This window comes from Copadichromis virginalis, linkage group LG9 (assembly GCF_057382275.1).
Source record: "Copadichromis virginalis isolate Kocher_CV1m ecotype Utaka linkage group LG9, C_Virginalis_male_GT1.1, whole genome shotgun sequence".
Classification (NCBI taxonomy): Eukaryota; Metazoa; Chordata; class Actinopteri; order Cichliformes; family Cichlidae; genus Copadichromis; species Copadichromis virginalis.
The window spans coordinates 32,268,002-32,288,421 of NC_140626.1; the positions used below are offsets into that span (position 1 = coordinate 32,268,002).

General features: G+C 40.8%; 1 protein-coding gene across 4 annotated transcripts in view; it reads right to left on the bottom strand.

Annotated features, from left to right (window-relative positions):
* The window catches only part of LOC146702268 (uncharacterized), a 76,181-nt gene that overhangs the window by 40,913 nt on the left and 14,848 nt on the right, over nucleotides 1–20,420 (bottom strand). For all 4 annotated transcript variants that reach the window (XM_085468738.1, XM_085468736.1, XM_085468737.1 and 1 more), the window contains 29 exons: nucleotides 19,705–19,812; nucleotides 19,241–19,351; nucleotides 19,054–19,164; nucleotides 18,557–18,667; nucleotides 17,938–18,048; nucleotides 17,570–17,680; nucleotides 15,807–15,917; nucleotides 15,397–15,507; nucleotides 15,062–15,169; nucleotides 14,675–14,782; nucleotides 13,692–13,802; nucleotides 13,383–13,493; nucleotides 11,697–11,804; nucleotides 11,334–11,444; nucleotides 9,830–9,940; nucleotides 9,039–9,149; nucleotides 8,825–8,932; nucleotides 7,827–7,937; nucleotides 5,161–5,271; nucleotides 4,279–4,389; nucleotides 4,064–4,174; nucleotides 3,868–3,978; nucleotides 3,670–3,780; nucleotides 3,387–3,494; nucleotides 2,072–2,182; nucleotides 1,264–1,374; nucleotides 465–575; nucleotides 250–360; nucleotides 54–164 (listed from right to left, as the gene is read on the bottom strand). In XM_085468738.1, coding sequence (XP_085324864.1) covers nucleotides 54–164; nucleotides 250–360; nucleotides 465–575; nucleotides 1,264–1,374; nucleotides 2,072–2,182; nucleotides 3,387–3,494; nucleotides 3,670–3,780; nucleotides 3,868–3,978; nucleotides 4,064–4,174; nucleotides 4,279–4,389; nucleotides 5,161–5,271; nucleotides 7,827–7,937; nucleotides 8,825–8,932; nucleotides 9,039–9,149; nucleotides 9,830–9,940; nucleotides 11,334–11,444; nucleotides 11,697–11,804; nucleotides 13,383–13,493; nucleotides 13,692–13,802; nucleotides 14,675–14,782; nucleotides 15,062–15,169; nucleotides 15,397–15,507; nucleotides 15,807–15,917; nucleotides 17,570–17,680; nucleotides 17,938–18,048; nucleotides 18,557–18,667; nucleotides 19,054–19,164; nucleotides 19,241–19,351; nucleotides 19,705–19,812 — 3,201 coding nt within the window. The remainder of the gene's footprint in view (nucleotides 1–53; nucleotides 165–249; nucleotides 361–464; nucleotides 576–1,263; nucleotides 1,375–2,071; nucleotides 2,183–3,386; nucleotides 3,495–3,669; nucleotides 3,781–3,867; nucleotides 3,979–4,063; nucleotides 4,175–4,278; nucleotides 4,390–5,160; nucleotides 5,272–7,826; nucleotides 7,938–8,824; nucleotides 8,933–9,038; nucleotides 9,150–9,829; nucleotides 9,941–11,333; nucleotides 11,445–11,696; nucleotides 11,805–13,382; nucleotides 13,494–13,691; nucleotides 13,803–14,674; nucleotides 14,783–15,061; nucleotides 15,170–15,396; nucleotides 15,508–15,806; nucleotides 15,918–17,569; nucleotides 17,681–17,937; nucleotides 18,049–18,556; nucleotides 18,668–19,053; nucleotides 19,165–19,240; nucleotides 19,352–19,704; nucleotides 19,813–20,420) is intronic.

A 20,420-nucleotide genomic window follows, 5' to 3' on the forward strand; every position in this document is an offset into this window, starting at 1 on the left:
TGACACACAGCAGGGACACTTTCACATTCAGACTGTGTCTCTGTGTTTCTCACCTCACTGCAGATGTCTCTCAGCTCTTTGGCCAGCTGTGTCTCTGTGGTTGCAGGTAGCTGATGATACAGAGAGCTGCTCACCTCCTTCTTACCGTCCTGTTTATACTTCACCTACAAAGACACCAAACAACAGGCAGAATTCAAACTGCAGAGGAACATTTGCTTGTGTTTTCTCTCTTGTCTGTGATGTGAGTACCTGACTCTGCAGCTGTGCCACCTCTTTGGCGTGCTGAGTCTCCAGAGTCTCGGGCAGCTTCGAGTACAGAGAGCTGGACGCTTCCTTCTTCCCTGCTTCTTTATATTTGCTCTGAAAAACAAAGAGAGGAAAATAATAAATAAAGGCATCGAATGTAAACGCTGTGACTGAGGTTTGACCTTTAAACAGATCTTAAACACACGATGTTCCCGTACCTCACTCTGTATTTCAGATACAGCTTTGGCAAACTGCATTTCGTTGGTCTGTGGCAGCTGTGAATACACACTGACACTCTGGCTCTTCTTCCCACTTTCCTTATATTTGTTCTAGAAATGAAGACAAAGACGTGGCATCAGACGCTGGTCTCCTGTCTCTCAGCAGATATTGCACCAACCAAGACAAAGCAAACGTGCAGATGAGCGGAATCAGAGGGATTTCCTACAGGATCCACTACAAAACTTATCTGAACTGTTTTCATCCTTCTGTGAGATGAGCTCAGTAATTGGAGGCAGCAGTTTCCCAGAGATGGAAATGATATAAGGATCACTTTTTCTTCTCTTCACTTCCAGCTAACGCTCACAGCTGGACTCAGACACAATCCTTCAGTCCTTTATTACATATTCTGTATATGACATGTTGCATACAGACAGTCTCAGAGATCTTACGGCTCTTCAGCTTTGAAATGTTTGGAGTTGCTCACAGGCCCCGCAAGAACCCAAACTGCCAACGCCCCTGTAATTTTCTCCAAGCACTTTGGAAGTAGGTGCAGTTATGCCAGAGACCTCTACTCAAAACATCAAGCCCCCACAGGACACCCCCAGAGGTCCTCGGAGTCCTGAACACCTATCTGGGGATCTACACAATATCAGGCAGGTGGTTTAATGCTGTTGCTCACTGGTACATGCTCTCTATTCTTTCTAATGGTTAATGGATTTTGTAGAAACAAAAAAAGTCTCTGAACATCACATTAAGAAGTCTCGTATAGAAGATGAAAGATCTGCAGCAGAACTGTACCTCGCTCAGTATTTCACTCATCTCCCGGGCAAAGTGGGTCTCTGTGGTTTCAGGCAGCTGAGCGTACAGAGGCGACATCATCTCCTTCCTCCCTTCATCTTTGTACTTTTTCTGTTGGAAACAAAGAATTCAAGTAAAGAAAAAGAAACAAAAACTTTTCATCTCTGCGAACAAGAATAAACTCCACTGAGTCCCAGCAGATAACAGCTGTTTACAGCTGTTCCAGAAATGATTGGAAAGAAAAAAAAAACACTATCTTGACCTGCATTTAAAAGAAGCTCGTCGGCTCACCTGCTGAGCTTCTTTAGCTCGCTGTACTAACATAAAGCCAACACTTCACAGTAATAACAGAAACACTTTGGACAGTGGTGATTCGCCTCCATGTGGGACTTGATTCACTAAACTGAAACTGCAACCAGCTTTGTGTGAAAGAAGTGTTGGATGAGGTGTCGCCTGTGTGGAGAGAAGCCACACAGACAGGTCCAGACGCCTGGTGGATTTAAACCGCTGTGCAGCTAATTGTTCTCTTCTTCATTCGCAGTTTTCATTTTAATTCTGTTTTTAACATCTGTGTAACTGTTCTACCTGCTGTGTGTTTACGTGACTCTGGTCCGTTGTGTTTAGATTTCCTGTACTTGATGGTATCTAATCAACTGGAGGCGCTGTAGGTCAGCTCCTGCTGCTTAGTGTTAAACACTGTACATGCACTGTTCTGTGTGTAATCACACAGTCTCACATCTCCAACCCTGAATAAATAAAAGCCAAATGAAGCGTGAGGAGCAGGAAACACACAGCAGGATTCACTCACTTCACTCTGCAGTTCAGTCACTTCTTTGACGCGTTTGGTCTCCAGAGTTTCGGGCAGTTTCGAGTAAAGAGACGACGCTGCGTGCTGCTTACCTGCCTGCTTGTACTTCACCTGTCAAACAAACACACACTTTAAATCCCCACAGAATCACACTCTCACAACTTCATCCTGCCTCAAACTGTTTCCCAGCAACTCATGACTGGAAATATCTCATCCTTCACTGAGCAGTGTTATCAGCTCTGCAGGCGACTGGTAGTTAATTTAGTAACCACTCTGTGACATCACCAGCTGCATCTATCCAATAGGATTTCAGCTTCGTGTCCTGTTTGACCCTGTGTAGCTAAGACATGACATGAATGTGGGGAATCGGACAGAGCTGATTGAATTCTGTTGGAGTTTATTTACTGTTGTAAGTTTATTTGCACCCGTGTGCTGCGGCTGGAGCTTATTAATGTAAAGCTGTTTAACAGGTTTAAGGTCAGAGTATCTGAGCCGTCCAACACGCTGCAGGACTGCGTCCACAGCAGCGCCCACTCTCACTGCTGCCATTGAAGGACCGTATCAGTCTCTGATGTGTTTTCCAACACGCTAAAAATGTTTATTGGTCTTCTGTTGTTAATGTTTCGTGTCCTAAATTTCCAGTTTGACTTAATAAATCCAGAACAGGACGTGTTGATATGACCTTAGAAACACAGCAGAGTGCTGGAAGCATCTAAACGTAGATGTGACATCACTCCAAACTCTCGGACACGGACATATTTATCAAGACTTATGAGCTACTTTTTGGATAACACCTGTATATAGAAGTTCACTGACAACAACTGAGTGACATGTGAGCTGTGACAGACTGGAAATGCAGAACTGATCCAAAGTGCCAGGATGCACGGATGACAGAGCTGGAAAAACAGGAGCTCCGTGTTATAGAGCTGACAAAAGCAGCCTCATTTCATCAATGCTTAGATGGCCTAAAATAGAGAAAAGACCAGCTTCACGTAGAAAACAATAAACGCAGTCCATTCAGTATTTATGCGTTTGGGAATTTTCATTGTTTTGGGAATTTTGAATTATTTGAGAATATCTGAATTTGGACTTTATTCTTACTCCAAGTGTTTGAAGTTTCAGAATTCTCTCAAAGCTGTTTATTCTGGGATCTTCGAGTGTTGTCTCCCTGCTTTATAAGGTCTCTGCACAATGCAGTGCTACTTCAGTACTTGATAGTCGGACACACCCTGCAGGCTTCAAACCCAAATATTGTCTGTAACAACGCTTTGTCCAAAAATGGCAGGACAGTGATGATCACTAAAACAGTTCCCACCTCGCTGTGCGTCTCAGCCATCTCTTTAACAAACTGAGTCTGCAGAGTTTCAGGCAGCAGCGAGTACAAAGTGTTGGGCAGATCCTCTTTGTCCTTCTTGTAGTTTGCCTTCAAACAAAAGAATGAAAAATGTTTTTAATCCTACACGAAAAACTTAAAAACAGTTTTTTTTTACTATAATACCAATAATAGAATTAGTGCTGCAAACTGTAGATTTCTTACAGACACAGATCCTCTGAGATCTGATGAAACTATACACCTGTGGTGCGTTCAGGGTCCTCACCTCACTCTGTATTTCTGACATCTGTTTGGCGAACTGTGTCTCTGCCGTCTCTGGGAGCAGCGAGTACAAGTTCTTACTGATCTCCTTCTTACCCTCCTCTTTGTACTTCACCTGCACACACACACACACACTGACTTTAAACAGCTGACACACAGCAGGGACACTTTCACATTCAGACTGTGTCTCTGTGTTTCTCACCTCACTGCAGATGTCTCTCAGCTCTTTGGCCAGCTGTGTCTCTGTGGTTGCAGGTAGCTGATGATACAGAGAGCTGCTCACCTCCTTCTTACCGTCCTGTTTATACTTCACCTACAAAGACACCAAACAACAGGCAGAATTCAAACTGCAGAGGAACATTTGCTTGTGTTTTCTCTCTTGTCTGTGATGTGAGTACCTGACTCTGCAGCTGTGCCACCTCTTTGGCGTGCTGAGTCTCCAGAGTCTCGGGCAGCTTCGAGTACAGAGAGCTGGACGCTTCCTTCTTCCCTGCTTCTTTATATTTGCTCTGCAAAACAAAGAGAGGAAAATAATAAATAAAGGCATCGAATGTAAACGCTGTGACTGAGGTTTGACCTTTAAACAGATCTTAAACACACGATGTTCCCGTACCTCACTCTGTATTTCAGATACAGCTTTGGCAAACTGCATTTCGTTGGTCTGTGGCAGCTGTGAATACACACTGACACTCTGGCTCTTCTTCCCACTTTCCTTATATTTGTTCTAGAAATGAAGACAAAGACGTGGCATCAGACGCTGGTCTCCTGTCTCTCAGCAGATATTACACCAACCAAGACAAAGCAAACGTGCAGATGAGCGGAATCAGAGGGATTTCCTACAGGATCCACTACAAAACTTATCTGAACTGTTTTCATCCTTCTGTGAGATGAGCTCAGTAATTGGAGGCAGCAGTTTCACAGAGATGGAAATGATATAAGGATCACTTTTTCTTCTCTTCCAGCTAACGCTCACAGCTGGACTCAGACACAATCCTTCAGTCCTTTATTACATATTCTGTATATGACATGTTGCATACAGACAGTCTCAGAGATCTTACGGCTCTTCAGCCTTGAAATGTCGGAGTTGCTCAACCAGCAGTTGCGTTATTGCAAACAGAAATCACAGCAAACAGCTGGTATCAGTGTGACTTTCCTGGTCTTAAAAAGCAGGACTCCCTGGCATTCATGCAGATGTTACTTTGACGTGAATGTGACAAGCGCAAAGTGTAAACCTGGCCTCTAAATCCTGCAGATACAAATCCAATCCAACATCGGCGGGAACAGTAACGGGAAAATGTAATGCCACCTTCCCGTGTTTTCCTCCAAGCACCTTAAGAACAGGTGAAGTCAAAACACTGGAGGTCCCACATCCAAGCCCTGAACAGTGAAAGCTTTTGTGGGGCAAGATCAGGCAGCTGCTTTTAATGCTGTGGCCTTACTTACTACACTTTCTGTTCTTTGTAATCCTTAATGCATCATAGCAGCAGAACTGTACCTCGCTCAGTATTTCACTCATCTCCCGGGCAAAGTGGGTCTCTGTGGTTTCAGGCAGCTGAGCGTACAGAGGCGACATCATCTCCTTCCTCCCTTCATCTTTGTACTTTTTCTGTTGGAGACAAAGAATTCAAGTAAACAAGAGACACGCTGAGGTGAGCAATCGCAGGCAGCTCAGTCTGCGCAGGATTTACTTTTAAGGGAGGAGTTTTGTACTTTTTATATATTCATACAAATATATTTTCTTTATTCTCTTTAAATGTAACTTGTAAAGCAGTAAAAATAAGATTAGGGCAACAAAACAAAAGTTTACTTTGATTACACAAACATTATGTAGGTGTGAGTGATGGCTAATATTGATAACAAGTATGGAGAACCCAGAGCACTTTATACAACATGCCTCATTCATATAAACACTTTGTTTCCTTTGCTTAACTGCTTTCTATCAAACATTCACACACATTCATAATCGGATGGATGCATCGGAGCAACTTGGGGTTAATATCTTGCCCAAGGATGCAGTCAAGGATCGACTCACCGACCTTCCTATCAGTAGACCACGTGCTCTACCTGCTGAGCTTCAGCCAAAGCAAAGGCAGCAAGAAATATAGTTTAAAATAGCATTAATATCAATTTGACCTTCAGATAAATCTATCGAGCTTGAGGGAGAGGTCAGAGGTCAAATGTGACATGATATTTTAAAACAGTGCTTTCTGTATGTTGGCACATACAGCACAGCCTTTTGCTCCTCAGTTTTCTACCAATAAATCCTTCAGCTGACCTTGAAGACGTTGGTGGATTTAAGGCAAATGTTAATGGATTGTTAACATGACCCAGACAAAGTTTCCAGGAGTTCAGAAGGTTTCGTGTTCACAGACAGAACGACGTCCTCAGCAGATGTAATATAAACAAACAACAAAACACTGCAAGAAATCTTCATCTCAGGCAACAGCTGAACTCCTCACTGGCTCCCAGCAGATAACAGCTGTTTACAGCTGTGCCAGAAATGATTGGAAAGAAAAAGCATCATCTTGATTTGCATTTAAAAAGGGGCTCGCTGGGTTACCTGCCAACTTTCCTGTTTTACAACTGGCACAAACAGATCACTTCACAGCTGTTTCTGTGCTGCTTTTAAAATTCCTCTGAAAAGTCTTTAAGCATCAGTTCAGCTGCATTTTACTCTGCTGCTTACTGGAAACAGATAATAACAGAGATGACATAAGAGATACATCTCGATCCATGATTTCTTTCACAAAGCTGGTTTTCAGTTTCAGTTCATCTCTCAGAGACTATTATAAATGTTTTAGGTTCTTTCTTCTATACACATCAACCAAAAACACCATGTTCACCATTATGCTGACGACACTCAGTTTTATCTACTTGTCACATGTGACCTTCTACATTTGGGTGAAAACCCAACGTATTTGTATTAAATTATAGTGGAAATGGCAGTTTTGGAGCCTGAGCTCAAACAACATTAGCTCTGCTAAGTGTGAATAATAATAATAATAATAATAATACATTTTATTTAAATAGCGCCTTTCAAAGCACCCAAGGACACTGTACAACAGATATCCAGTTTGAACGATAAATGAAAACCTTACAGTTCTTGCGTACGGAGGGCAGCTTTTACCAGACTGATAAATTAAAACAGCTTTTATATCTTAAGCAAACTGTAGTTGATGCTGCTGTGACTTCCAGCCTGGAGTACATTTGGTTTGTCCGACTCTTTGGTTCAAAAGGCAGCTACTTGGCTTTTAATCGGTCCAGAGAAAAGACGACACATCACTTCAGTTTTAGCTCAGCTGCACTGGTTAGCTGTGGAATCAGGATTTATTTACATTTTATTTTTTGGATCAGCTCAGCTGTATGTTGCAGATCGAGTAACTCCACATTTTGCTGCCAGTTCACTGGAGTCATCCTCAGCAGTTTCCCTCAGTGCCCCCCCTCTAACCTAAAAACTGAGGGTGACAAGTCTCCTCTGTTCTTGCCTCCTGGCTCTGGATTAATCTGTCATCCCACATAAAGTCAAACAGCTGACAACTTTAAATCAGTTCCTGCTTCCAGTCAAGCCTGAGGTGCCTCACGGTTTGTATCAAGTGTATGTTTTTTACTTGTAGATTTGTTTAACGTAATAATTTTCTTATTTACGATATTCCAACCATATTTATTCAGTGTTTTTTCCTTAGCTTCACTTCCACCCATCTATCCTGGAGTATCCCAGGTGTCACAGGATGGGATACACAGAGAGACAGAATCACCAACTAACCTCGACACATCTTTGTCTATGTGAGGAACCTGGAGTACCTGATGAGATCGCACGCAGCTACAGCAAGAGCATGTAAAGGCCTCAGTTGGTCTGTGGACATGAATCATGTGTATGTGGCTTTTTTATTTTGTGCTTATAATTTCCTATACTTGGACTGGTGATATATTCTCCCCTAACTGGAACACACTTTGGGTTGCTGCCTGTTGTTTTGTGCTATATATGGAACTGCACTTGATGTAATCTTACAGTGCAATAAAACGAATAAGTGTTTTTCACCCAAACTACCTCTGCAACACTTAGAAGTAACGCTTTCTCCAACCTAAACTTGAAAAGTGTGAAATAATGGAAAAGCAGACTGAGGTAGAGCGATGGTACCACACACAGCAGGATTCACTCACTTCACTCTGCAGTTCAGTCACTTCTTTGACGCGTTTGGTCTCCAGAGTTTCGGGCAGTTTGGAGTAAAGAGACGACGCCGCGTGCTGCTTACCTGCCTGCTTGTACTTCACCTGTCAAACAAACACACACTTTAAATCCCCACAGAATCACACTCTCACAACTTCATCCTGCCTCAAACTGTTTCCCAGCAACTCATGACTGGAAATATCTCATCCTTCACTGAGCAGTGTTATCAGCTCTGCAGGCGACTGGGAGGTGACGTAGCAACTACTGTGACATCACCAGCTGCATCCAATAGGATGAACTGTTTGACCTTGTGTAGCTAAGACATGACATGAATGTGGGAAAACGGAAAGAGGTGATTGAATTCTGTTGGACTTCATTTACTGTTTTCTAGTTTACTTCTACTGGATGCTGATGATCGTTATTACCTGATAAATACAAAAGTTTAATGGGTTTAAACTGAGACTTATGGCTGAGCTGTCCAACACGCTGCAGGCCTGCCTCAGCTCGGACTCTGATTGCACACATACTATACTAGTCTTTGATATGTTTTTCGTACATGCTTAAAAAACTTTTTTTGCCCTATTTTCAATCCGTTGTGCCATAAATTTCTACAATGACTTAATAAATACAGCCATTAGAAAAAGATCTGCTGTTGGTATTTCCTTTTTTAGTCTGATTGTAACCATCTGTGTCTCACTTGTCTCATTTTTTAACTTCCCTGATTACTCTTTGTGTATAAATAGTCCTGTCTTCTCTTCGGTCTTTGTCTCTTTGTACTCCTGCAGTTTGATGGCTTGAGCCCAAATAAAGATTTAGTTCAACTCGTCAGCTTTGGTCTCCTGCTTTTAGACTTCAGTCAGTCTCAGCAAGGTGTGCAAATCTCATCCTTATCTCACCCTGATATTTCAGACATTCAAGAGGATTCACTCCAAGGAGAAAAATCTTTAAAGTCATGATGAGTGCTGCAGGTCAGTAAGCTCGGAGCTCCCACCTCGCTGTGCGTCTCAGCCATCTCTTTAACAAACTGAGTCTCCAGAGTTTCGGGCAGGAGCGAGTACAAAGTGTTGGGCAGATCCTCTTTGTCCTGTTTGTACTTTGCCTTCAAAGAGGAATAAACACAAATCAATGAACAGAAATAAGAGAACATTGAAATGCACAGGAGAATGGAAGATATCAGTGTGTGATGAGAGAGAACAGAGCCGCACCACGCTCTGGATCTCCGACATCTGCTTGGCAAACTGCATCTCTGGTGTTTCAGGCATGAGGTGGAAGAGTGAGGAGGACATTTCCTTCTTACAGCCCTCCTTGTATTTCACCTGCACCACAAACCAAACAAACACATCTCTGTTAATGTGCAATAAAACACTTTGCTTTCTCGGGGCTCAGCGTTGCCCCCATCCTCAATTTCATAACTCCACTTTAAGTTCAGACATTTCTGTCTTCACTTATTTTCAGCACAGCGAAAGTTTTCTTAACTTCGAGCAGTGATTAGAAGAAGTCTAGCTGAGTCAGCCTGACTAATGTCGTATTTTTGGAAAACCTTCCTCCTCCTCAGATAATAGAAGCTGCAGCAGAAACACTTTGTGACAGCTCGACAGGCACAGCATGAACTCGTGCACAGGAGGAAACCTTAAAGGTCACCAGGAACAACTGGACGTGCACTTCTATTCAGTCACATCATCAACAAGCACTGCAGGAAAATATGGACTGTATCATCTTAACGTTCACTTAGACTTTGAACTCATCTGTTATCCAGTGAGAAAGATTTCATGTTAAGTAAAATATCATTGAAATAGTTTCCCAAACTTTTTGTGCTTTTGCAGCAGCTTCAAACACCACAGTGTTCGATTCAGAGGAACTTCAGAATGAGTGTTCACACAGATCAGATTGAAGAAAAGGCCGATTGGGAAAGTTTCAGACTCGGACTTGAAAAGTTTCCTGCTGAATAAAAGCCTCTGTGTTGAGGCACAGCAGTGGCTGGATGAGTGTTTGTCACCTGACTCTGCAGCTCCGTCACGTCTTTGGCCAGCTCAGTCTGCAGGGTTTGAGGAAGGCTGGAGAACAAAGTGGACGACAGCTCCTTCTGCCCGTCCTCTTTGTACTTCACCTGCAGGGTCAACAGAACTGTTTTTATGTTCTTTTATTTTCTTTTTACTTTTATTGAAAACGTAAACTGAGTAGTGAAAAGGCATTCAGGGTTTGAGTCAGGAGAGTTGTTAGACACACAGAAGAGAGCATGTTTATGAGGAGAAAGGACTGGATCTGGCAGCAGGAGAGCACCGAGCTGCCACCATTCACATCCAGAGATGAATGATGTGGTTTGCATTAAACTATTAAAGTATTTCTTTACACTGAATAACTGTGGCCTGACTGTTTTGTTCTAGTTTTAGCTGAAAAATTGTTTCAAAATGAAAGCGATGCCAAAGTTGGAGACTTCACTGCACCATCTGCCAGCTTTGCCTCTCTTTCCATGAGGTTTGACAACTCATGGAAGGAGAGGGAGACTAAAACTGGTGACCTTTAACTCCTGAAACCTCCCATATTTAAAATCCCACTAAGCTAACAGATCCAAACACTGACTGCGTAGCAGGGTATAATGGTAATGATAGCAGGAGGCGATGGATGTGACAGTTTAGAAAATAAAGTTCACAATGCAGCACACAGCGAGACAATGACAGTTTGTATGCAGATACGAGTAAATTACACAAAGATTTTTTTTGTATTTAAAAGAACAACTTGCCAGTAACTAGTCTGCACGGAAAGAAGACGTGTGGCAGCTCAAAACCACTTAGAAACCAAATAAACTGTCAGTCAAATGTTTGGTACTTCAAAAAATGAAAGACGTTTGATTTCTTAATTGCATTCAATAATTCTCACTTTGTAAGACACGGTCTGAGTGAACTTTTATTGTACATGGACACAACTACCACAAGCATAACATATAAGACACAGATGTCCCTCATTCTTCTGTCCCTTTTCTCTTTTTTATTATTTTTTAAAGCTATTTTAAGGGTTTAAAATTGCAAAGAGTCTTGTAGGATTATAAACCTGTTTTGTGGATTTCTCAAAGTTGATTGGTTAGATTAGTGGGATATAAAATGGACAAGGAGAGCAAAAGGTCCAGAGTTTGAGTCACCGTGGGTCACATTTTGCTTGTTTTACACATTTCATTGAAGAAAGAGCAGAAGGATTCCCAGCTGCTATTCTGCAAATGGTCTCCAGCATCAGCACAGCTTTCATTTTTGAACTATTTTCAGCCATCACTATGTTGATATAAATTCAAAATGTTTACAGTTTAAGCCTTTTTATGCAAATACATGTGAAAACATGAACACCAGGCTTTTATGATACAACAGTTAACTTAAAGTGTGTTGATTAAAAACTTGACGGTCCTCCGTTAGGCTTGGCAAGCCGCTGGACTTTAATAAACTGAAGGAATCTCTGGTGTGTCTTACCTCCTGACAATATGTTTCTTATCTCATAAAAACAGCAAACAGTACCTGGCTCTGTATCTGTGAGGCCTGCTTGGCGTGTTGAGTTTGCAGAGTTTCAGGCATCACAGAGTACAAACTGCTGCCGGTCTCCTGCCTCCCTGACTTCTTATACTTTGTCTGAAGATCACATAAAGAATAAGATCAGTTTCTTTACTGCTTTATTGGTTTGAGCTGTCAAACATCTAAATCTGCAGCATAAACGTTCACATTCTCAGTCCCAACGTTACTAAATTAGCTTCATCATGTTTGTCCAAATTAATTTAGGTTTTCACTGAAGAGCAGCTTTATGTAACACTTACAGCTTCTTTCTATCTTTCATCAACACATTTAAGTGTTTTTGATCATCCTCTCAAGTTTCCTTCATCTCACCTCGCTCTGCAACTCAGACACCGTTTTAGCAAACTTTGTCTCAGCGGTTTCAGGCAGCTGAGAGTAGAAACTCTGAGACATGCTCTTCATCCCCTCCTTGTACTTTTTCTACAATCAAAACAGAAAACAGGATCTGTAACATGGGATTAAGAAAAATTGCTTTAGAAATGTATCTAAAGAAATTATTAGAAGACACATCAACTTCTGACCAATCAGAGCCTTCTTTCAGACTTCATTGCCATTTTATTCAAAATAATTTGCTTAACCTTCCTGCCTTCTTGGGACCTTTTTGTGCCACTGCTATGTGTTAAATGGCTGCCATTTCCACTGTGTTCAGTGGAATATAACCAAACTTGCCACAGGATAGTTTTTACCTGTCAATGTTAATATTCCAGTGTGAATTCCTTAAATCAGCCTAAAATGGCTGAGCAGCAGAAATCCCCACACCCATCACCCTGGGGACCATTTTCTGCCCATTGACTTCCATTATAAATGCTATTTTTCAACCCCAAATTATCATCATATGATTTTATTTTTTCTTCTTTTCTTGGATGTCAATGAAGACTCAGGGCCTTGAAGTTTTAATTTTTAAATTGCAAAAAAAATGCAAAAAAATAATGGCAGGTCAAAATGTATGTTGGTGCCAATCTTTGGTCCATCTAAAGGCCTACTTATAATGACAATCACATATTACTTCAACTGGTTTTTTGTGGAAATATTTAGTTTCGTTTTTTGGTTTTTGGGGCTTATAACACAGGGCGCTCATGTAATAACACTGGGATTTGAAGGGTTAAAACAACGAAAATATAATTAAAACTTTACATGAATATTTCAGGGAGAAGTAGTTTTACAAGGTTGGCTAATTTAAAGTGGAATAAGATATGGATATATGGTCTTTTTATGGCGTGGCTGAGAATGGTCCCTAGGGTGATGGGTGTGAGTTTTTTAAAGGATGGCAGGAGGGTTAACACTGTCAGTATTTAACTGTGCTGCTTCCGTTCTGTCCTCCTGATTACACCCTGAGGACTTGGCTGTAAAGTACGATGAGTGAAACAGCACCCCTCTAAATGCCACACAGTGAGTCCAATACTCCCACAGGTCTGCAGTGGGCCGAGTTGGCTTTCCTTGATTAAAAGAAATAAAGTAAGGTTGAAGTCATACCAGTACCACACTGGGATTAGTCAGAGTTATGCTGGGGAAGCCAATCATCACTCCACTCAAATCACAGTGTGAACGTCACTGAATAACTGTTAGTCATTTCATCCTGCAAAGCTACCAACTGAAGTGTGGATGGGGGAGTTTATTGTTTATTAAATAGTTAACTAAACTAACTAATGACTTATTTTACCATCTACTGAGCTCATCACATCAGCAGTGCTAAGCTGGATTTGTCTGCATATGTCTTCACTTAAGTAATAGTTTCATCATGATCACACACAGCGGGGACAGCAGTCACAGGGTTTGTACCTCATGTTTAATACATGCAGGTTATTGATACTTCATGACATGATGTCTGATCATGTTTTGAATTAATGCTTCTTTCAGTCGTTATTAGAGTACTATTGTGGTTAGTTAACAAGAGATGCACCAGACCTGCATGTGTAAGGCATAATTTTATGTATTATGACAGCTTTAAGAATTGAATCTGCAGGTTGGTCTAAAGCAGCCGTGTCTCTCTGCACCTACTTGGCTTTGCAGGTCGGTGACCTCTCGGGCAAACTGGGTCTCCAGAGTATCAGGGAGCAGGTGGTAAACTGGACATGACAAGTACTTCTTCACAGCGTCTTTATATGAGACCTACATGACACAGAGACAAAATATAGACATTCACAAATAAACTTTCGTGATTTTTTTGTGTACCATTTTTAAAGTAAGCTTTACCACCACATGCTTCTTCTCAGTTTGCTAGTTTGGATCTAGCTTCACGGTTGAAAGTTCATGTTAACAAAAGTTTTTAGACTTTTGTTAACAGTTTTTAGTCATATTCCTGCATACCTGACTCTGTAGCTGGGAAGCCTCTTTAGCGTGCTGTGTCTCCAGAGTTTCAGGTAGTCGGTGGTACAGAGATGTCGATGTGTCCTTCTTACTGGCCTTTTTGTATTTTGCCTGAAAGACACAATTTGCACTGGAGATTTAAGTGCAGTTAGCACTAAAAAAATCAGTCATGTGCAGTTAACTCTACACCGAGGTTCCTACCTACCACAGAAACATAAAGACTATGAAAATGTATACAAATTATGTTTTTCTCTTCCACTTTCTTGAAGGTAGTGTTAGCCTAAATTAGAGGGCAACTGGCTGATATGGGGAGAATTGATGTGGGCGTTTGAACCTAAAAAATCTTGTGACAGTTGGGGGCTTATCCGGGATATGTTTGTAGAATTAGTTGCGTCACTGTTAATAACCAACCTGGTTTGTTAACCTGGTTTGTTAAGCAAATAATAAATAGAGCTAAATATCTATATTTATTATTTGCTTAGCATTTGCTTAAAGCTACAAATATGGCTTTTATTTGGATACAGGCTGAGATGGTTGCCAGTTTTAGACTGATTATAATAAATTCCTGTAAATTACACTATTTTAATTCTCCAGATGACGGTCATAAATACCTCCTCAGTGCCTTAATGAAATACATACAATTCTGGTTCCTTCCTATATTATTATCTATAAATGTAAGAAATGCTGAAATAAGTCCCTAACATTTTGAATTGTAGTATATAAAACCAGACACTCGTGGTCTGACGTGCATTTACCTTAAAGTTGATCTATGGCTTATTTGGCCTATTTTATAGGAGCCAGACGTCATGAGAGCTCATGCATCTTGACTGAACTCAGTATTTAATTCAGCTAGAAATTGCAAATATAAAAGAAATTGTAAATATCACCACAATCTTACATTTAATCATATTTGCATAAAATCAGCATCATCTCTGGGTTATTCTATGAGACCTGACTGCACTTTGAATATTCAGAGCACTCACCTCGCTCTGCATCTCCGTCAGCTCTTTAGCATGCTGGGTGTCGAGGGTGTCGGGGAGCAGAGAGTACAAGTTGAAACTCATCTCTTTCATATCTTCTTTGTACTTGACCTTGTAATGAAGCAAAGCAGAGCCAGCAGGATGAGAACAAAGAGTTCTTCATTCACACAGATATTTTTTATTATTACAGCAGGATCACATCATACAGACTTCTTGTCTATACAGGTCACGTTTTATTTGAAAGCTTACTGAACTGATCACATAATAAATCTGGAGACTGAATTCTCTGTTGAAGGGGAGACAAACGGACTCGCATACCAGAGCTGATCGAGGTACTTTGTTCATTGATGATGAAAAACATTTCTACCTAAGAGCAGGTAGAAATCGTACCTCACTCAGCATCTCTGTCTGCTGACGAACAAACTGTGTGTCGTTGGTTTCTGGCATCAGGTGGTAAAGGCTGGGCCCATCTTTCTTTAAAGGCTGCTTGTACTTCAGCTAGAACAGATGTAGAAGAACATTATTTACGATGTCTTTAATCGCTTTAATAAGAACATCCATATCCTTTTCTGCACAGGAATCCAGTTACTACTTAATAGTAAAAGTCCTCAAAGTTTGCACCATGTGGGAAAAGCAATTCCTCTGTTTATATATACTGGTTTGGACCCTATGACTAAATGTATTGATACCTCTGAGACATTTGGCTGATGAGTGAATTGAGGTACCTGACTCTGCAGCTCAGAAGCCTCTTTAGCGTGCTGCGTCTCCAGAGTCTCAGGTAGAGTTGAATAGAGGGCGCTTGACACGCCCTTCTTTCCTGCTTCTTTGTACTTCATCTTAACAAAAAAGAAGAATGAATAAACAAAATATAGGGCAGATTTCTCCAAATAGACATATCTCAATTTCCAAAAAAGCTCCGTCTCCATCTCTGTCCTGTGCAACTACATTTATTTTGTCATTTTAACCACTGAACCAAATGTGAATCAAATAAAAGAGTGAGTGAAACATAGAGTTTTGTTCCATCTGCATAGATGTAATACGTTATTATCTTGTAAACCACACATTTAAACATTTGGACATAATTTGCAAGGACCCCTGGGAAGATAATGCAGATAACGTTTGTAGAGACATTTACCTCGCTCTGCAGCCCAGAAACTGTTTTTGCAAACTGAGTCTCAATGGTTTCTGGGAGCTGTGAGTAAAAACTTTGAGAGAGGTTTCTCTTCATAGCCTCCTTGTACTTGTTCTGGAAAAGATGGACAAGTAATGTAAAATATCCTGAAGGGTTTTAAAAGGACTGAATGCTGCACAACCAGCCTTGAGCTATGTTGGAGAAATATTCCGCTTCCAGGTCATAGTCATGTAAACACTACTGTGATATTCTGTCATAAATCTAAGACATGTAGAATATTCTGACACTGATAAAGTTTTGTGAGCACGTATGCAGCACATTTAGAATATGTGTTTTACATGGATTTGCAACACATACGTGAAAATCCACATACTGTATACAGCCTACAGCTGCTCACAAACCAACCAGTCTGTTGTTTGCAAGAAAAGGTATTAAAAACACGTCCCACAGTCCTTTGACACCCACATATACGGTCAAGATTTTTCAGAAGGTGGTTGAAGGAATAATAAACAGGCTGTTTTTGCACAGTCGAACAAGTCTGCCAACAGTAAAAAGCAGAGAAAATGGCCCCAACGCCAACACTTTTTCACATTTAAATGCGATCATGTACATGTTAGAGGATCGTTAATGGTGAAAAACTCAGTTTTATTAGCTGTGTAACTAACTTAGTGGAAATATTGACTTTTTTGAAACTGTAATAAGTGAGAGGCAAAAATGTCACTTTTATCTGAATCCTTAAAAACAAATGTTTCCCATCTTTCGTTGCTTACAGATCAGATATTGTTATTAACTCCTCTCCAGTACGTGCTGCGAACAGCCTGCGATGCTTTGATCCTGTTTCTGATGCTAATCTGCCCTCTGATGAGCGTCTAAGGTAGAAGCATCAGAGAGCGGTGAATAATCTGGGTAGTGATTATTTATAACTAATCAAAGGGCATTCTTACTGCAGCTCTCTCTGCATTTCCCTATTTTTGCTCTCAGTTCTCAGTTGAAGCACAGCCTGGATCCCTCCTGCATGTCGAAGCGCTGCTGTTTATTCGATCTCTCTCCAAAATGTCAGGCAAACAAATGACGAGACAGCATATTTGACCTAATCTCACACAAGACTTTAAGATCGGGACGTTGTTTCGGACAATGACTTTAATGTAATGATAACCTGGAAACCAGCGAACGGGCTAACCATGACGTTTAAATCTGCGCATCAAGTATATTAAAACCAGGTAACTATAGCAACAGTACTGATGTGTCACGTTTCCATCCATTATCCAAACCCATCATTGATTTTTTAGTAAAAAGTGCATTTTCAAGTGTGGAGAAATCAACATCTTGTGCTCTACAGTGAGTATTTGTGGCATGTTGGACTGAGTCACACTAAACGTTTGACATGTAACAGGAAACACGTCAGCCTGTGCAGCAGCACGCGTCACTCTCATGTTTTTAAAAGCGTTTGGTGGGGAAGCACAAAGAACATCTTCTACTCTAATTTAGTTTGTTCTCTTATTTTCAGGAAAACAGAGAAATCCTTTTTATACAAACTAACTGAGCAGTTTTGAAGTCTCACAGCTTCTTTTTAGCCAAAATGTGCAGCCGAACTCTGTTGTCGTCAGCTCTGGGCAGTAAAATGTTTGCTCTATTGCTGCAACACAAACGTTTTTATCTTGTTTCCTGTTTTGATGACTTTCCGTCATATTTCTCTTCTGAAGTGGTTTTAGATTCTGCTCTGGTCATCAACAGGTGACTGTGGGATACTTTGATGGTTTATTTACCTCGCTCAGCACGTCGCTCATCTCTCTGGCAAAGCTGGTTTCTGAAGTGTCGGGTAGAGTGGCGTACAGCGAGCTGGACATCTCCTTCTTCCCGCTCTCTTTGTATTTTACCTGTGGAGCCAAAAATGTTTATCATGCTACATACTTTTACTCTCTGACAGTTTAGCTTGAATTGCCGTGTGCTGGTCGCACTTCTTTGTACTTCTTTGTACTTCTTTGTTTCTGTCACGCTCATTCCTTCCTGCCAACTGTTCTCTTCCCTGTCTTCATGTTTGCTCATTGTCACATATGAATCTTTTATTTGCTCCTAATCATCCCTCTGTGGATGACTAGTCGTCAGGTAATACTACAAGAAAACAACACATTACCTCACTCAGCAGCTCTGCAGCTTCTTTCGCGTGCTGCGTGTCCATGGTGTGAGGCAGGAGGGAGTACAGGCAGGCGTTCGCCTCCTTTTTACCAGCCTCCTTGTACTTGGTCTGCAATTTCAAATGAACCGTTAGCATCAGTGGTGGCTTGTGCATCACTCTCTGTAGCCTGTAGTTACTGCTTTACCCCACATGGAGCTAATCTTTGCCATGCATATGCTACGCTGCTGCCCGGACAGGTTGAGTAGTTATCTTGGTGCACGTCACACACAAAGCACAACAGTTGAACATGGAAACAACAGAATTAGTTTTAATGCTGCCTGCTGTTTACCGGTGTTTTAAGACATTTGCACATTAGGAGTAGATTCTGAACAGATTGTTATTTATGGATTTTGTTGGGTTTCCCCAAAGTTTGATTCTGTTCATCTGGACGTTTTCAGTGGGAGAAACGTTTCACTCATCTAAGTGACTTCTTCTGTCTCAGCTGACTGCAGGTTGCAAAAGAGTCAACACTGGCCTGAGGGAGGGGGGTTTAAAGCTACACTGAATAATAAAATAACAACTTATTCTTGATAACAAGCAGGCACAAATTTCAAGCCTTTCCTGTTTGAGTGCCGACCTCACTCTGCAGCTCAGACAGCTGTTTGGCCAGCTGTGTCTCTGTGGTCTCTGGGAGCCGATGGTACAAACTGCTCTGAATCTTCTGCTTCAGACCTTCTTTATATTTCACCTGCAGGAGATGAAGAAGAAACACATGTTTTCATTTTTTGTCCAGATTTCAATGGATTAGATTTTTTTGTATTATTTAACAAACTGAGGCCAGACGTCTGTTTCGTGGTTTACTCCACACTTCAACTCACTGGACTTCAGATCACACAAAGATCTGCAGTCTTCTATGTTCAAACATTCATTTTACTCATTTTTTTATTTGGTGTGAAACACTTTGTAATATTTATCCTGATAAATAAAATCGCACCTTTACTTTCTTATTCCTACTTTTCTCTTTCTCATAAATTATTATGTGTACTCTTTTTTTAATTCGGAGTACTGCATACACAGGTTGTTTATCTTGACTGACGATGGAAAGAAAAAGCCATTAAAATGGGATTAAAGTACCTCACTCTGCAGGTTCGACACCTCTTTGGCGTGCTGTGTGTCGATGGTCTCGGGCAGCAGAGAGTACAGGTTGATGTTCATCTCCTTCTTACCGTCTTCTTTATATTTCACCTAGAAAAAACATTTGATTTAATCGGCAGCTTCTGCCCTTTAAAGTAATTCTTGGTTTTTTTTCTCTTCTATTTACCTCACTGAGCAGCTCGGAGACTTCTTTAGCGTGAGCCGTCTCTAACGTCTCTGGCAGGAGGTGGAAGAGGCTGCAGGAAAGAGTTTTCTTCTGGTCGGCCTTGTAGTTCAGCTGAGCACAAACAGGATCACATGCAGAGTATCAAACTGTCAGTGATGGTGAGCAAACTTCTAACATTGAACATTGTTCCTCAGGGTTCCACATCTGTCTGCCCAATGATGTGAACTATTCAAACCAGCTAACTGAACTCCTGCAACCTTTAGGATCCAACAAACACAAAATTGAACGACTATTTTATTCATTTTTATTTCATTTGAACTCATAACTGTATTTGAATTAATCAGCTGTTTTATGTATTGTGTACGCCTGCTCTGCCTCAGTGCTATTTACTGTAAATCCAAATATCTGTATGTACTGATAGATGTGTATGTTTAGTCTACAATCACAGCAGTGAAGGGTTTTACCTCGCTCCGCACTTCAGAGGCTTCTTTGGCGTGCAGCGTCTCCAGAGTCTGCGGCAGGGTGGAGTACAGAGAGCTCGACATGTCTTTCTTCCCCTTTTTGTACTTCATCTGAAAATAATTTGACGAAATTACACTTTTGATTTTCTAACAGTTCAAGGAACAGACTTTGACAGTAATTCATTAAACACGACCTCAGTGGCCTTTCAGTTTCTTCTATAGTTAAACTGACTTTTTGAATCTCTGTGATCTGCATCAGTGGGTTAAGTTCAGTTTAATGTTAAATTCACAAAAATATTAAAATTTCAACATCCACAATATCAAATAAACACTCTGTATATTTCCTATAGTGGTTTCTAGGCTCATGCTGTTTAAAGTCACTTCTAATGCAACAGTTCTTCCTGCTGTTGTTTCACATTAAAAGACTTCAAATGGAAAAATATAAGATGGCTTTTATTTTGAAAGATTCATGAGGTGGACAGACAAAAATAATATTGATATTGAGAGTTGAACTTTTCTTTACTGTGTTGTCTGTTAGTGTGATTAACACAGACTGATGAGGAATTACTATAAACACAAACATTGTTTTCTCTTCTTCTGTGTTTGTGACGCTGCTTTGGGAGGAAGAATAATTGTATTTTTAACTGTGACAAAACTGAAATGTTAAAAATGTTCATTTTGCTGCTTTAGAATCTGTCGTAAATGTTTCATTTCTGCTA